At 35.4% G+C, this 16,198-nt stretch overlaps 4 protein-coding genes and 2 non-coding genes across 6 annotated transcripts; 3 read left to right on the forward strand and 3 right to left on the reverse strand.

The window, feature by feature from the left end:
* The first annotated feature begins 478 nt into the window (after window positions 1–478).
* On the forward strand, window positions 479–5,853 carry ver-3 (Tyrosine-protein kinase receptor ver-3). The gene is made up of 14 exons (NM_077435.7): window positions 479–625; window positions 1,011–1,089; window positions 1,154–1,818; window positions 1,867–2,315; window positions 2,496–2,841; window positions 2,894–3,174; window positions 3,225–3,713; window positions 3,760–4,016; window positions 4,065–4,191; window positions 4,261–4,549; window positions 4,593–4,702; window positions 4,756–4,983; window positions 5,052–5,157; window positions 5,204–5,853. The coding sequence occupies exons 1-14, from the start codon at window positions 533–535 to the stop codon at window positions 5,366–5,368; spliced, it is 3,684 nt and encodes a 1,227-aa protein (NP_509836.1). The 5' UTR covers window positions 479–532; the 3' UTR covers window positions 5,369–5,853.
* Window positions 5,854–5,976: 123 nt separating this feature from the next.
* F59F3.6 (Potassium channel tetramerization-type BTB domain-containing protein) lies at window positions 5,977–7,278 on the reverse strand. Its single transcript, NM_171774.6, has 5 exons — window positions 7,180–7,278; window positions 6,594–6,683; window positions 6,407–6,531; window positions 6,203–6,362; window positions 5,977–6,160 (listed from the first exon to the last, which is right to left on the reverse strand). The coding sequence occupies exons 1-5, from the start codon at window positions 7,240–7,242 to the stop codon at window positions 6,077–6,079; spliced, it is 522 nt and encodes a 173-aa protein (NP_741899.1). The 5' UTR covers window positions 7,243–7,278; the 3' UTR covers window positions 5,977–6,076.
* A 423-nt stretch (window positions 7,279–7,701) lies between these two features.
* col-177 (Col_cuticle_N domain-containing protein) lies at window positions 7,702–9,852 on the reverse strand (the record flags this gene model as incomplete). Its single annotated transcript, NM_077436.7, has 9 exons — window positions 7,702–7,907; window positions 7,979–8,039; window positions 8,116–8,203; window positions 8,427–8,544; window positions 8,589–8,659; window positions 8,701–9,183; window positions 9,331–9,411; window positions 9,475–9,631; window positions 9,685–9,852. 9 exons carry the CDS (start codon window positions 9,850–9,852, stop codon window positions 7,842–7,844), a joined length of 1,293 nt encoding a protein of 430 aa, NP_509837.2. The 3' UTR covers window positions 7,702–7,841.
* Window positions 8,304–8,371, forward strand: F59F3.9. The gene has a single exon (NR_072071.1). It is a non-coding gene; the product is annotated as an Unclassified non-coding RNA F59F3.9 (non-coding RNA).
* Window positions 9,853–12,729: 2,877 nt separating the features above from the next.
* mir-251 lies at window positions 12,730–12,826 on the forward strand. The gene has a single exon (NR_002424.2). It is a non-coding gene; the product is annotated as a pre-microRNA mir-251 (primary transcript).
* Window positions 12,827–12,985: 159 nt separating this feature from the next.
* On the reverse strand, window positions 12,986–16,183 carry del-5 (DEgenerin Like). The gene is made up of 13 exons (NM_077437.5): window positions 16,119–16,183; window positions 15,808–15,968; window positions 15,658–15,744; window positions 15,429–15,535; window positions 15,267–15,382; window positions 14,665–14,756; window positions 14,428–14,584; window positions 14,060–14,215; window positions 13,746–14,013; window positions 13,608–13,699; window positions 13,484–13,560; window positions 13,247–13,304; window positions 12,986–13,189 (listed from the first exon to the last, which is right to left on the reverse strand). Exons 1-13 carry the CDS (start codon window positions 16,180–16,182, stop codon window positions 13,044–13,046), a joined length of 1,581 nt encoding a protein of 526 aa, NP_509838.2. The 5' UTR covers window position 16,183; the 3' UTR covers window positions 12,986–13,043.
* Window positions 16,184–16,198: the final 15 nt, after the last annotated feature.

The raw sequence follows: 16,198 nt of genomic DNA on the forward strand, positions 1-16,198 counted from the left end.
CAGTCTGCTCCGTACCACCTGCCAGCCCAGAATGACCGTATTTTTACATATAATTTCAAAGCATGGTTCACCCGCATAGGAAGCCTACTTCTACTATATTTTGAGAATTTTCAGACTTGATAGTGCTCATGACTCATATGTAATATTCATTGTTAGAAAATTTGTCTTTTGATGGTTTCAATTTTTGTCTGTTTGCATGATGTTTTCCTGCTTTTCCTCCTTTCCTCTCATCTTTCTCCACTGTTTCTCCTTCACTCACTTTACCATTTTTCTGTCGTCTTCCCCGCTCATTCCTGCCTGTTTTCAAAGTGTTGGAATCAATATGCCCCGCACCTCGCCTCCCCGCGGGGGTTTTGCGATGCGTCATCCTACTTTTCCCTTTTCACCCAAAAATGCTTTCAATTTTATTATTGTTTTGCCTACGGACGCTACTAAATTCTTCTCGTCTATTTAGAAAATTAAAATCTATTCTAAATTAATTTACAGAACCGAACCGAATGAAACATCAGTGCACAAGAACAATTTTTCTGAGATGAAATTGAAGCTCACGGTACTTCTAATACTGGTTCATGCCAGTGCATCATACAAACCGCCCGCAATCGAAGTTGAGGATTATCAAGTTCAGGTTTGTATTTCTTAAACTTGAGAATCTATCTAAATCGAAATTAATTATTTATATAAATTTAAAAGACAATCGGAAAAAAACTTCGCTCTAAAATTGGATAATCTGACTCGTTTGTCTTTTATGTCGGAGCTGTTTGAGACACATTCTATTAAAAAATATAGTGAAATGAGCTTCGGTTCGTTATAAAAATAATAACGTATGGAATGTTTTTGTAAAATTTAGGAAATTGCCATTTCTAAACCAAGAGAGTGAAAATCCATTTCAAAGTTAATTTAAAGTAAAAAACAAATGATATTTGCCTTTAATTTGAAATTAAGGGCATAGAATACATAAGTACCTGAGTTTGTGTAGAAGCAGATATCTATCTTACAGTAAATTTGTTCAGGAACATGACAGCATAGGAAAGTTCGTGGAACTAGAGGAACATACCCGCCTTATCCTAAAGTGCTCTGCACATCATAATGGTGAGTGTTTTTTTTTCTTCAACATTTATGCACGTTTTTGTCGACAAAAAAAATTATGTTCCAGGCGATCTCAAATACAATTTCCCAAGTATGGAAGGGAACGTTGGTTATGACGAAAATAATTTCAAGAAACGTATGGAAGAATATTATGATGACGCATTTGGAGATAAAGTTCTCACTCTCAATGACGTTCGAGAATCGGATACTGGAACATATTCATGCTCTTCAATGGAACATTCGTCATTAAACGATACTATCTACGTGTTTGTTCATCGAAAAAAAGTTTTCCTGCCACTCAAGTCGGTGATGATCATATACAAGCAAGGAGAAGTTATGGTCCCTTGCAAAACAACGAAATTTGTGGATAAAAGTGACATCGAATTATACGCCAGTAATGTTCTTGTGAAAGAAGCTTCTAAATACAATTATGATCAACGATATGGATTTAAAATCACCAAAAAATTGTACAGCGAGAAGCAAATTGTAGATGTTAATTTTGAATGCAGATATAAAAAAGAAGAGAATCAAACAGCAACATATATCATCACTGAAAAAGAAGCAAGTTCGGATGACGGTTATCATTTTTCCTGGGAAAAGGGTTTTCAGTGGCCCCATGTTGGGTACAACTTCTCCCTCACGTGTAACCTCAACTACAACGGTTCGAAAATCTTTCACGGCTACACGAACAAACTTTCCATCGAATGTCCTCAATGTTCACATGATCCAGGGGTAAATCAACCTAGTTTAAAAGTAGCATTATTAATACTTTACTTACAGAGCCATGTACACGTTGATCGACACCGCATCATAGGAAATAAGATATCAACAACCGTCCGCATCCAACATTTAGAGTTGGAAGACTCTGGAAAATATACATGTATTTGGGAGCATGAAAACAAAGAAACAAAATACACCGACTATCATCTTTACGTTGCACCAAAGAAAGCTCAGATCAAGGTGATTGAAACAAGCCCTACAATTATGAGAATCAAGGAAAACCGTGCCACTTCTCTCACCGCGAAGTTTGCAATCTACCCATTTGAAAAAGAAAGCTACACTGCAAAATGGAGTCGAATTTATAACTCTTCAATTCATGAAGGACCACAAAGCGAGACGATTATCAATGACGACTTTCGAAAGATTGCTGCTACATCTTTTGGAGATGGGGCGTTTTCAGAAAATTTGGACATCAAAGCTTTTGCCGTCTCGACAAACATGAGTGGAACGTACGTTTTTTCAAGAGTTAAAAAAAATGATGGAGAATATAAGATTAAGATTTTATTATATGCATTTAGCAACAATTTAACTTCAATTTTTTCGACAGAGTTTTCATTGCCCTAATTTAAAAAAAATATAGAAAATAATTAAGTTCCGCTTAATTACCCCCACAATTAATACTCTTACAGGTACGTTCTCTCCATTTCACACATGGACACAGTGCAAGTCGTTCAATGGGAGGTTGCAATTGAGAATGATGAGCCAGATGTGCAAATTACCGTCCGTGAACCTTCGTCGTTCTTCATCTCCAACCAAGAGTACTATAAACCTGACACCAATCTCCACATTGAATGCATCTCAATTTCAATTCCTCCGGCAGATGTTGTCTTTGAGTATAAAACAAAAAATTCCGAACAATTTCAAGAAATTGAACCGAATAAGTTGGTCAGCGTAGGTGGCACATTTGACAGAGGTTTGATTTACAATGTGACGTTTACGGAAGGCATGGATCTGAAATGCTCGAGTATCAGAAAGGTAACGATCGTAATTTTAAACTGCGAAACACTACAAAATACAAATTTTTCAGGGAAATAGAGCAATTACAGTCAATAAGTTAATAAAAATTGGTGAAGGTTTTGAGGTCCGTCCTCACCACGAAAAAAGCAGCAAAGCCACTGAATCGGAACCTTCGAAAATTATATATGAAGGAGATAACGTCAAATTAACATGCGTGTTTCCTCTCGATTCAGATGATTGGAGTGTTTCGTGGCGTTTTGAAAATTCAAAATCATCAGACATTTCTTCAATACCGACGACAACAGAAACAGAGATAAAGCAGTATTCCAAGCACCTCATTCTCAATTTGAGGTAAGCATATTATTAGTTTTTATTTTAACCTGCTGAAATAAACATTTCAGGGATGTTACTACAAGCTTCACTGGCACATATACATGCGTGGTCAAGAATGAAGACTCCGAAAAACTACTGGAAACTTCAATCGACGTGAAAGCCATTTCAAAACCGTCCATTACAGGCGGAAATTCCAACGCTGTTGTGATAGTAGATTACGATCAATATTTTGAAATTAATTGCAATATGACTGGTACCCCGCCGCCCGTATACCAATGGTTTAAAGATGGAAATCCATATACTCATGGAGATGTTGATGGAAGTATACTTCGTGTTTCAAGAGCCAGAGGTGAAGATGATGGAGAATTTCATTGCCTGGCCACCAACCGTGCTGGAGACAAACTTAATTCCATTGAAGTTCAAGTAAACAATGCACCAAAAGGATCATTGTTTTTCTATTGGTTTTTAGCCTTGTTATTACTTATCTCCATCATAGCTGTTTTTCTTCTTACATGCAAACTGCGAGCATCAAACCGATTGACAAAGCAGAAAGATATGTAAGTGTTCAGTAACATTAAACATTTGAGCATACTCCAATTTCAGAGCTTTGAACACACTTTACGAAACGATGATCAAACATCAAGCAGGACCACTTCCAGAAGAAATGAAGGATCTTCCAGTTGAAGAACGAACATATTATCTTCCATATAACAATGATTATGAAATTGACCCTGTCAATCTTGAAATTTTAAATCCAATTGGCTCTGGTCACTTTGGTGTCGTAAAGAAAGGTCTTTTGGGAATGGCATACCCTAAAAGCAAAATTGAGTCGAAAACTCGCCTTCCTGTTGCTGTGAAAAGTTTGTTTACAAAACTTGTTGAATTTTTTCTCAAGTTATTAATTTTAGGCTCCACAAACCCATTCAACGTTGAGCTTCAGAAAATGATGGCAGAAGAACTGAAAGTTATGTGTGCCATTCCAAAGAATCCCAATGTTCTGGCTCTTATTGGCGCTGTAACTAAAAACATGAGACAGTAAGTTTTAATTTCAAAAATGAAAACAAATTTGATTGCAGTTTCTCAAACCATGTTTAATATTTGCAGGGGACAACTCTACATTGTAACGGAATTCATTGACGGTGGAAATTTGCGCGAATTCCTTCAAGCGCATAGAAATACATTCATTAACGAACTTGTTGAAGACGAGCATGTTCCAGTTGACGATAGTTATCTGGTCCCAAATAGTGTGAAGAAGAAAATATACAAATTTGACGAGAAGTTGGGAGAAGGAACAAGATTGCTAGTTGAAGATCCAGATGCACTTTGTACCTCGGATCTTTTATCTATTGGACTTCAAATTGCAAAAGGAATGGCTTGGCTTGCAGATGTTCCCGTAAGTAAAACTGTGCAAGAGCTCTGAAAATATTTAATTTTAGTGTGTTCATCGTGATTTGGCTTGCCGAAATGTTCTCATTACCAAAACGAAAATTGTTCGTATTGCTGATTTTGGTCTTTCGAAGAAACATACGAATAAAACCTACTATAGGTGAGATTTATCATTAACATAGATTCAAAATGAAATTTATTTTTGAATTTTAGGACGAAGAAGAGCAAGGATACTCCACTCCCAGTTCGATGGATGCCGTTAGAGTGTATTGAAGAATTTAAATTCACTCAAAAATCTGATGTCTGGTCTTTTGGAATTTGTCTCTATGAGATCTTCACATTAGGCGGGACTCCATATCCAAATTGTGATACTTTCAACGTTATTGAATTCATTCGAAATGGAAATCGAAACAAACAACCAGAATACTGCCATGACGAAATGTGAGTTTGGGGAATTTTTAAAACGAATACACGTTATTTTCAAATTAATTCTAAAAGCAATCGTTCAGTTATGAGCTAATGAAAGTGTGCTGGCAATTTAATCCAAAAGATCGTCCAACATTCAATGATTGTATCACGTTCTTTGAAAATCATATGCGAGATTCTTCTAGCCAGGTAACTTTTGTGTAAAACTTATGCAGTTCTTCAATTTTATTTTCAGTTTCTTGAACGCGTCGAAAACATGTTGCACACGGAAATGCAAGAACAGTCAAAACTTGATGATTGGATTCAAGATTCGCGTCCTGATGTCCCTAATGTGTCATTCCAAAAGTCTCCGAAAAAACAAAAGGAAGAAAGATATTTGATCGTAGAAAGTCATGCCTAGTTTCTTTGATTTTGGTTAAACCAACTGACTCTGGCATTTTCTAGAATATCAAACTTGTGACATATTTTTTCTTGTATTTATTTTCAAACATTCCAATACCAAAAAAACTACTGCCCTCCATCCCCACCCCTTTCATTGTTTCCTGCTTCTATTAGGAGAGAAAAATTAGCAAACTTTCTAGATCTAAATGATGAACACCTCTTTTTTATTGTGTCAACGTCGGCGACAAGAAACAGGGAAAATTTATCAATTAAATCAAAAATAACAGTTGTGATTGAAATTCAATTTCATTTTCCTAATTTTAGCTCACCTTTAAAGTAATCAACTTAATAATCAATTCAATTCCCATTCCCCTCCCTTCCCCCCATCAAAAATTTACGGTTCGTTCCAATAGTCAATCGCAAACTCACACACTCGGTTCAATTTTTCGTTTTTCTTTTCTTTTTTTAATGATTAGATAAATAAATCCTTGTTATATTTTTAATGTGAGCATGTAAGAACAAGAAATGATTACAAGCAGAAAATCATCCTGCAATGTTTTTCAGAAATTAAAGAATATCACTTCGGACAGTTTTGGACAATGTGCTTAATGTACAAAAACAAAGCAATTCAACAGTAGGTAATATTTATTTGATAATCTGAAAATTAATATCGCAAAAATAAAATGAAAAGCGTTGAAATGAAATTTCTAAAAAGATTAGGCCAATTTCACAGATTATCCCATTCGTCGTATGCAGAGTTTGGCTGATATTCTTCTTCATTTGTTGGCTTTTTTTTCAATGCAATTTGATTCTAAAGTATTCAATACAAAACAATTCACAAGGTTGAAAAAACCTGCTCTCGTTCAAATTGCCAACTTTCAAAATCGCGTAGGGTAACTTGGACGTACGAAGTGACATAGTGTTGCTCCTCTGTTCTTTGATACTTTTGAAGCAAGTCAAGAGCCAGCTCTTTGAGCTCTGCCAAATTCAAAGCTTCGCATTCACCGACCAACCTAGATAAATTCAGAATGAAGTGAAACAAGAAATGAAAATTTACTTTGCAAGATCATCCGGTTTACTGGGGAGAGCAAGTGATGGGACAAACTTTTCTTTTTTCAATCGAAGATAAGCAAGGATGTGTCGGAAACATTTAGCGTCACGATCAAGGTAGTAGTTACCTCCCTAAATCAAAAAAAATTGTTTCTGATGATTGTGATGCTGCTCTAAAACGGTTTTGAGAGTACCTTGTCTGTTGCGATTGGCTTCAATGTTCCAGGTTTAAACCATTCGGCTAATTTAGATCTTGGATCAGCCAGCATATCAGTTCGTCGAACCTATAAAACTGCGATTGAAGCTATAGAGTTTTAAATCATTTTCGATTGATTAGTTCAAATTAAAATATTATGAGTATGTTTACTATAACAACCGTTTTTTACGACCTAAAATCTCAAAACTAAATTAATGTTTCGGTCAATGACATTTTATTTTTTGAAGCTTCAAATTATTTAAGGTTTAAATACACTCAAATAACCGTTTTGATTTGACACATCTGGAATAAAAATACTTCCGTGTTCGCGAGTTCATTTTTTGACAAATTTTGTGTGTCAAATTGTTATATGGAGTGTTCTATGGAGTAACAATTGCTGGCTCATTGAAGTTGATACAGTCCAAACAAACTATGATTTTTCAGGCAATGAATACTTTTTTATACCAAACATTGCAATAGTTCAAGTTTGCAGTATTGAAGTAATTGTTCTTGTTGTGTTGACAAAGTTTTCACAAACTATTTTGTTTTGAATATACCAAAATGTTCCTATTTTTTAAACTCACTGTATACTTTTTTCCGCCAACATTGATATTGAGAATATCGTCTGCATGACGTGGTCGCGACATTACTTTTAGACAAGAACTGAAGAAAAAAATGTAAAAGAAATTGGTAAATATACGGCTATTTATAACAAGCCAGGTGCTCAGGAAGTGATTTTTATGTCCAATAGAAAAGAAACGGTTTCCGGTATTGTCCACCAATTTTCTCGTAGTGTAATTTATCCTCAGAACAGAAAAAGCGGAAATTGCAAATTTTCTACTCTACACTGAATATTGTCAGCTCAAGTGTACTAGGTATATTATAAATAAAGAAAAGTAGCCATGAAATGTGCAAGTGAAAAAGAAGAACATTATAATATAACTCAAGTTCTGGTTCAGTGCTCTCACTCGTGCTTGCATGCACCAATTGTCGTTTCTCCTCCAACTTTTTCTTGACGATTGAGAAATAATTGTTTCCTGAACGAGAATATGTCTCCGTTTACTTGACATTTATTCTAGAAACGTATCAGGTCTTTATTATGTTGTTTGAGTTATTTAAAGATCGAGGAACAATGAATACAAATTTTGATGTTGTGATAAAATAGTAAAATCACAACTATGGAATTTTGGTGAGAGAGGAAAAAACTTGAAAAAAAACAGTAAGAATTTAGAAACCATAACCAGAATTATCGTAGCTCAAAGTCCACTGTATTCGCTTTAGATCCATATGAAGTTTTCCGCATTACAACTCGCTGAAAATTCGAACACGTCGTTTTTAAAAAAGCTATTTTTCATAAAAAATTTTCAGAAATTCGATACTCACGTTTGTGTGACCTTCTTCTCTAGAATCTTTATATGCAATTAATGGCGCCATTGGAGATCTCCTAAAAAGAAATAAGAGAAAGTGAGTGATGAGGAAAAAAGAAGACACAAAATAAAGACACTGTTTGGTCTTCTTACCTCATGCTGGATTCTCCGACATCAATCAAATCCGAGTGTGTGTTTTTTCGTAGGTTAACGTACATGTCACGTTGGTTTTGTTGGTTAGCTGGAAAATTTTCAAAGAACTACAGATAGTCGTTGGTGTGCCAAATTTTGAATGAAAAAGAAGTTGATTCCTTCAACATCAAAACTCAAAACAATTTTGGTAATGAAATGAGAAATGAAACAAGAAAAATATGACCAAAAGTGATACTTAAAATGAGTGGATATAATACACAAATACCAAACATTTAAAACCTCTTTTTTTCTAAAACAGAACTATAGCTCACTTTTCTGCCATCGTCTTCTTTGGAATGGTTGTTGCTGCTGTTGCTGCTGCCTGGGAGTCACATGCCGTTCTACTTCGGCTTCATAATCGTCTACAGCATCATTGTTATTTGATGTTAACTGAATATTTAAAAATGTGTACAGTGCTTCAACGTATTGCTCACTCTGTTTCTAGATGTGGAAACTTTGACACTTTGACGATTCAATGTTGAAGTGGACGAAGAGAATGATGAACCTGATTACATGTTTGTTATTCCATATTTTCTTGTCCCTTACCTTCTCGTGGTGGACACTGACAATATCCACCGTCTTTTCCTGGACTTCCTCTTCTCCCAGGCACTCCACGAAGGCCATATTCTCCTGCATCGCCCAAATCTCCAACAGGACCTGGGAACCCTTCTGGACCCGGTGGTGCAGGTTTTCCATTGTTGCCTGGATCTCCTCTGGCTCCTGGCAATCCAACTGATCCTGGAAGACCCTTTGGCCCAGGAAGACCATTTAGCTGAACAAAATCTTGTCCAGCTTCTCCTGGATCACCTTTCGAACCAGTTCGACCAGATTGCCCTCGAGGGCCCCGTGCTCCAATTCCACCGGGCTCGTTCGTTCCGGGTCTTCCGGGATCACCGGGAGTACCAGGACGTCCAGGTTCTCCGGCTTCGCCTCTAAGACCATCTTCTCCGGGTGGACCTTGAGGGCATGGAGGACAATCTGGCTCATCAACTTGGTAAATACCATCAGTTCCATCTTTTCCATTATCTCCTGAAATACTTTTGGATATTGATAACAGAAAACCGTGAGGTATACAAAACTGTTTCATTAAAATAAATTATTTATTTGCTCGTGTGTTCTTCAACGTGTGATAAAAAGATTAGTTCACTTATTGAAACATATAAAAACTAAACTGACCCGGATGTCCGTCAGTTGGACTGTTTCCATCGTCACCTGGGGGCCCTCGTGGCCCTTTAGGACAATCGATTACTGTGCAGTCTGAAAAAAGAAACAGGTTTCAAAATTTTCGTTCTTCTTCGTGTCATAATTATGTAAACTTACCGCAGATCTTTGGTTCCTCGAACTGTGTCTTTCTCCGGTTTCCAGAACCGTTTCCACTTCTCCACCGTTGCTGTTGTTTTCTCCAAGCTTGACGAGATGTTCGAATATGTTCATCTTCAACGTGCAAAAGTTCCGTTTCCGCGTCTAATTTTAAGATCTTAAATATTATATCCAAATGAAAATTTATGACACAAAGTATTAGAAACTTGCCTCAAAGCCTTTTGCATGATTGTAAAGTCTATGTGATATATGATTAATTTTTAGGCCTATGAAAATGTACATAGTTGTTGATGCGATTATAAGAAATATAGAAATACACGAAGCAACTCGGGATGCATTTTCTATTAAATCATCTTTTTCGACTTCCTTCTTCTTCATCTGAACAAAATAGGTAAGAAAGGTTTTGAAAGGAATTACGGAAATGACGACAAAATTGACAGTAGTTATGTAGTAGCCGAGTCCCAAATATCAATTTTTATTAGTTAACATTTTATGGGGTACACGTAAAGCATAAGTACCAAAACGTTGCATTAAAAAACTGAGAAAGAAGAAAATATAACAAATATCTGTGAATGAATTAAATTAATCAAATGTTGAAATGAATAAAATTGAAAAATTGGTATGGAGATAGAAAATTACAAAGATTATTTGCAAGATTGCTCCCGATTGAAACGACTTTGACAAAAAAAATTCTGACTAAAATTATTGGATGCATAATAGAAATAGAAAATAGAAAAATGTGATAACTTTATTGTTATTCGAAGAGTATGGTGTACTAGCTAGAAACATATAGATTAATTCTGTTTTAGCTTCAATTATATTGTGTCTTGAGAAATGTACCGTTAAATATTGATTGGAAACTCTACATCATATAATTCTCAAGGATTTAAAACTCTTCTCACTTAACTTACATTTCAAAAAACATATTATTTTTAAAAAAACTATGAAAACTTTGATGACCATCACGTATATATTTAACTGTGAATCAAAATGATAATTTGATAATTATATCCTAGTTCTGGTTGCAATTTTTACTGAAAACTATGAACATTTTCGGCGGGGAAACCGATGGTCATTACTTTTGCAGTTAAACAAAACTAATGTATCAAAACAAAGACATAAAACCCAATTTCTCATACATTCAGGCACTTCCTTTTTTTAAAACTTCAGTCATTTGAATGAGAACTTTTATTTTGATCAATCTTTACATTAAAACATTGATGAACCTCTTATATTACAGCATGATATTTTCCTAACTATAAGTGCTAACTTTAATCCTATTCAATTGATTGTTCGGTTCAGTTACGTAGCTTACACAAGGAACAAGTAACACACAGTGATCAGAAATTCAATAAAACTGTTCAATGTAGAAATACAATCGTCTGAAAGTTCTAAAAAAAAGGTAAAAAGCAATAAAAACAAATAATACGACAGTAGAACATTGTGGAACGGGTAGATTCTCCCAATTAGCTTCACGGTAGGTCCCGATAGACAATTGGCGTCAAGCCGCAGCAGCAACACACTACTACAAACGTATCATGGAAAGCAAGAGAAAGACGAGCGAATGACAGAAAGTCATCCAATCGAAACTCAAATTATTGTTTAATAATGCCGACTACCTCCTCCCTTTTCCACGATGGCTTTCTTTCCTTTCGTGGTTGTAGGTTTTGTCCTTCTAGGAGTATTGAATGAGATTCAGTTGAAAGTGAGAATTGTAGTTGAAATTTGGATGGTCATATTTTCAAGAGCTATTGTCTGAAAAGGGTCACTTCATGGCAGACAACAAATGACTATTTCTCAAAAAAAATGTTAATGATTTTTGAGGTTTCAGTTACTGGAAACGTGCTATGATCAAGGACAAATGTTGTAAATAGAAAAATTGAAATTTGACATGAAAATTAAGTGAAATACATATCTGAAACTCTTTTGCTTTCAAAAAGCATGTAATTTTCATCTTATTCAAAAAATAGTTATCTAAAAAATTATCACCAAGAGCTGGACTTGAACATCAGAATTACAGCTGCCTGGAAACCAGGGGTGGACGGCTAACCGTTTTTTTCGGCTAACGGATAATTCGGCTTTAGCCGATTTTCAAAATTTTCGGCTAACGGCTAATTCGGCTGAAGCCGTGTTTCAAAATTTTCGGCTAACGGCTAATTTGGCTAATTGCGAAAAAAATCGGCTAACGGCTAATTCGGCTAATGTTAGCCGAGTTAGCCGGTCGGCTCAAATTCGGCTAATTCGGCTAACTTTATCTGTTTCAGATTATTTTTGTTGATTCAGCAAGTTTTTCACTAATTTTGTGGTTTATCAAATAAGTAACAACAATTCAGTTGGTAACAGAAACAAAAACACACTGAAAGCAATTAAACAATAATAATTTGTTTGCGAATCGTGCTCCATTGTGTTAGCCGAATTAGCCGAATTAGCCGAACGAATATTTCGGCTAACTCGGCTAATGTCTGCTAAAATCGAAACTCGGCTAACGGCTAATTTGGCTAATCGGTAAAATGGTCGGCTGACGGCTAATTCGGCTAATATTAGCCGAATTAGCCAAATTAGCCGGTCGACTAATTCGGCTAATTCGGCTATTAGCCCCCCATCCCTGCTGGAAACTGAACAATTTCTCAATTTTCAATGTTGCATTTTTTCACTCAAGTATTTCAGAGAAACAGTATGTGCATTTATTTTGTCCTTATCACATTTAACGAAAAGTCTGATTTATTCGAATTTTTTTTTGATTGGTTGGTCTACTATATCTAAACTATCATACCGTCTTGCTCATCTATTGCTTTTTTGAATTGCTCAGATCAAAAGATGAGACAGCGCATTCCATCGGTTTTGATACGTTTGTACACTTTGTTATTGCGATACATCTCGATTATCTGTTACCGTTTTCCGCATCCTTCTAGCACTTCAAAACAGATAGCAGCACAATGCGAACTGAGCAGCAGCAGTTACTATACAAACTGAAATGTTATTCGATCTTCTTCGCGCACTTATATCTCCCACCAACTCTCGCTTTCTTCACCCTCAATAATTCGGAGTTTGTTTGTGGGTAATGAAGAGGATGCGCTTGTAGGAGGAGGTTGATCTATAAAAAGGTGGAGAGGTGTGGTCAAAGAGACTGACTTAGACAAAACAGTGAGAAGATCGGCCAGCTCTTGAGAATGGTAAGCATTTGGCTGCTCATATTATGTACACACTATTGTGAAAATGATCCCTTGCATTCTTCTCTAAAATGTTATTAATTCAACTTTCAATGACCCCTTGTTAAGTAGTGGTGCCGCTCTTATTAGGTTGAAAAGTAATAAGAGTAGTTCACTACTTATCAAGGTGAAATTTGAAATTTTATTTCAATGTGAGTACACTAATTGGATATTTTTTCACACTAGTTGCTGCAGTTTTTTCTTGTTTTAGCTATTCTACGTTATCAATGAAAATTGCCTTTTTTTTTTTTAAATCAAAACAAAAGTTTCAACAATTTTTTCGGGCGAGAAGCGACTAAAAATTATTCAGTTTGTTTTTATTTCCAATTTTTTAAATATTTTTATAGACGTAAAATATTTTTAAAAATCATTCATAGGCATATTTTTGGTGAATGCTTTGCTCATTCTGCGTTTTTGTTGATTTGGAGCATAAGATCGAACTGTAAGTGAAGAGGATCCTTTAGAGGTATGAGATGCAAATGAAGTAGCTGTGGAGCAACGTCGTACTGCAATGTTTGAAAATGTACATGTCGAATTAGAGAAACGTTGACTGCATAACTTACACTGTGGTCTTAGGGGTCTCCGATTTTCTAACGGAATTTCTCCCAGAGTGTCCATTTTCTGAAAAATCTTTGTTTAAATTTTGTATCAGCCGATATTTTATGACTGTTAAAAAAAGGTTGATGGTGAAATCAGCTTCCAAAAAATAGAGGAAACGATATGGTGACGTGTTCCATAACATCCCTAATTTACAATATCCATGTTGTTAAGCAACGCTCAAATAATCTCTTTAATTTTACCTCATCTTGATACTCCACAGAACATTCATCCTTTTGACTGAGAGCAACTTCATTCTTGGCATCGTTTTCTGATATGCCTAAATGTAAATATAAATATATACATTCACATGGTGTGAATGTTTACCTTCATCAAAAATATCAATTTTGTCAAAGTTCCGGTTATCTTTGAGAGCCCTGAGTTTTGGCGCTTTCTTCACACTAAACACCGATAGCCGTCTGCAATATCAATACTGTGAGCTTATTCGAATTCACACAGGCTTACTTGTCAAGATTGATACTTTTCACATCTATGCTATTATTTGATATTAAATACTTCTCCATTGTTTCTCTATCAAAAATTGCATATCGCCTTTTGTTTCTATGATCTGAGTATTCGAATTCGATTTTATCATTGTAAAAACTATCATCGGGCTCTGGGACTTCTTGAGAACACGCCGACTTTGCCACTAGTTTGAACAGAAACACAAACATCTCCATCAGTGTGACGCAACTGCAACCCATAAACAACGAACTGGCTCCTCCAAGATAACCTTAAAATGACGAGTGACGAGCACGTAGGTGATCGAAACGACTTACACAAAATATCAATCAATGTTGTCTTCCGCGTCTCTTGCATGAGAGTGATAGTGGGCAGTACAGAAAACGTGATCACCACGGAATCAGAACTGTGGCGCAGTTTAGATTTACTCACTTGGTATTTTATCTCGGAGCATGAGGGATAGCAGGGGAAATCTAAAACTTAGAATTGTGTACGGTGCAATCGAGCAAGGCTGCATCAATAAACTGCTTATACTATAATCAAAAAGGTGTCTAGTAGAAAATAAATAATGACTCGAGTTTTTGTTATTATACACTGTTATAAAATTTCAGCAACGAATTTCAACATACACATGAATTGACATGACATTTTGAACTGATTAAAAAAAACCAATAAATAAACTAACCATATTGCAAATATTCGACTTTTCTTGTTAGCTCAAAGCGAATGTTCTCGCACATATTCAATGAATATCTATAATCTGGTATCGAATCTTTTTCGATCCATGTTATTTCTCTCCAGTTTGTTGTACACGGTGCTCGCCCCAAATTCAGTCGATCAATCTGCAATTCAAAAACAATTAAGTAAGAAAAGGAAACTTTGCAAAAAACTTGTGAAAGATGCAAAAGAAATACTTGCCCACTTGAATAAGTTTCAATCGAATCATGTGATGTGTGTGAGGTTTCGATGACAAGTAATGAACATCTTCCTCGGTCCCATGTTTGAAATACAGACCTATAATAACATGAATATTAATAAATGAACTTCGGGTTCACTTTTTAACTTTCCGTAATATTGTAATATAAGTTAGAGTTTCATAGAAATATTGATTTATAATGGCAAAAACGCTGTACTACTCATATATTGCGGAAATTGATCAAAAAGTTGGAGAAAGACTGTCCGACACTCCCTATCGGTTGAAATAATTTACGGATGAGCGGTCAACTAGATTTTAAAAAAATCAGTATTGATAATCCAATTAATATTACAATGATAAAATCTGTTCGAAATTATATTCTTCTGAGTATCTGTTTTCTGTTGTGTTATTAGTCAAAATATTCGATCTATAATACTAATAATACTGGAATTAAGAATTTCGAGAAAAATGAACATATAGAATTCCAGGAAGAAGAAACTCGTCTGCATATCAAGGAACAAACAAGTTTTCAGATATTATTACTGTGTTTTTTTTTGAGTTTCCAAGCACGAGTTCCAATAGTTTTTTATATAAAAGGAATCCCCTACCTTTCTTTTTCAATCGAATTTTAGTTTTTGTAGAGAATCGTATTGAAACACAGTATGCATCAACTTCTTTGCACGTCATTTGTTTATTTTCTTTCAATATTTCGTTGCACGTAAGTCTAAAAACAGTTTTATATTTTTTCGTCTTGATATACGTGAACTAACTGTTTTTCTGAGCACAGTTCAATATTATTCTCTGCTCTATGACTTTTTGTCTCGTTGATTCTCATAAAACTGGGTTGCGTCGAATAAGTCTTGATCATTGTACCGCACTGCAATCAATTCATTTTCTTTTTAAGAAATCAATGCAGGCACTCTCTTCCTTTCCGTTTCAGCTATTATTAGCTGTCATGTGATAAGCGCCTTAAAACTCGTCGTAAATCGGATCACTCACCACCATAATGTAGAAAACTAGGCAAGTGGTAACAACGAGACACCAGAAAATTAAAGACGGGCAGTTGCGAGAATTAAATACACGTATCTGAATAAGGGGAAAAATGAAGAAAATAAAAAATGAAGAAACACAAATGTCAAATTTGTTTACCATTCCATGGAAAGTAGTTAAATTGGTGTATTCATCACACCCATCATGACCCGCTCGAAAATAATGATTGGTTAAATACTCATAGGTTTCTTCATCTATGTACATTTCATCTTCGTTGTCGATGACTTCAATATCCGGATATCCGCTCGCATCATCGCTATCTTAAATTTTATCAGTTCATTGTTTCAAGCTGGAATTCAGATCGAAATGTGGTTTCTTATAATAAAGTTGAAAGAATATAAAGAATTTATAATTGTCATTTCCATTTTAAGTGGAGGATATGTTCACTCGAAAAATGAAAATAAACTTACAACCAGGAGCTGGATCAAGACTTTGAAATTGAGAGTCACTGCCACCAAACGAGACACTCGTCATTAGCTCAATGATAAGA

This window comes from Caenorhabditis elegans, chromosome X, assembly GCF_000002985.6.
Source record: "Caenorhabditis elegans chromosome X".
Taxonomy (NCBI): Eukaryota; Metazoa; Nematoda; class Chromadorea; order Rhabditida; family Rhabditidae; genus Caenorhabditis; species Caenorhabditis elegans.

What these genes read in the sequence shown, in the direction of transcription:
- ver-3 (NM_077435.7), top strand. Translation starts at nt 533, where the DNA reads ATGAAATTGAAGCTCACGGTACTTCTAATACTGGTTCATGCCAGTGCA. An exon ending in TCGACAAACATGAGTGGAAC is followed by an intron (nt 2,316 to 2,495) that starts GTACGTTTTTTC and finishes ATACTCTTACAG; the next exon opens with GTACGTTCTCTCCATTTCAC. An exon ending in AATGCTCGAGTATCAGAAAG is followed by an intron (nt 2,842 to 2,893) that starts GTAACGATCGTA and finishes CAAATTTTTCAG; the next exon opens with GGAAATAGAGCAATTACAGT.
- F59F3.6 (NM_171774.6), bottom strand. Translation starts at nt 7,242, where the DNA reads ATGTCGCGACCACGTCATGCAGACGATATTCTCAATATCAATGTTGGC. An exon ending in TTGGCGGAAAAAAGTATACA is followed by an intron (nt 6,684 to 7,179) that starts GTGAGTTTAAAA and finishes GCAGTTTTATAG; the next exon opens with GTTCGACGAACTGATATGCT. An exon ending in AGCCAATCGCAACAGACAAG is followed by an intron (nt 6,532 to 6,593) that starts GTACTCTCAAAA and finishes TTTTTGATTTAG; the next exon opens with GGAGGTAACTACTACCTTGA.
- del-5 (NM_077437.5), bottom strand. Translation starts at nt 16,182, where the DNA reads ATGACGAGTGTCTCGTTTGGTGGCAGTGACTCTCAATTTCAAAGTCTT. An exon ending in AACATTGATTGATATTTTGT is followed by an intron (nt 14,014 to 14,059) that starts GTAAGTCGTTTC and finishes CGTCATTTTAAG; the next exon opens with GTTATCTTGGAGGAGCCAGT. An exon ending in AAAAGTATCAATCTTGACAA is followed by an intron (nt 13,700 to 13,745) that starts GTAAGCCTGTGT and finishes TTGATATTGCAG; the next exon opens with ACGGCTATCGGTGTTTAGTG.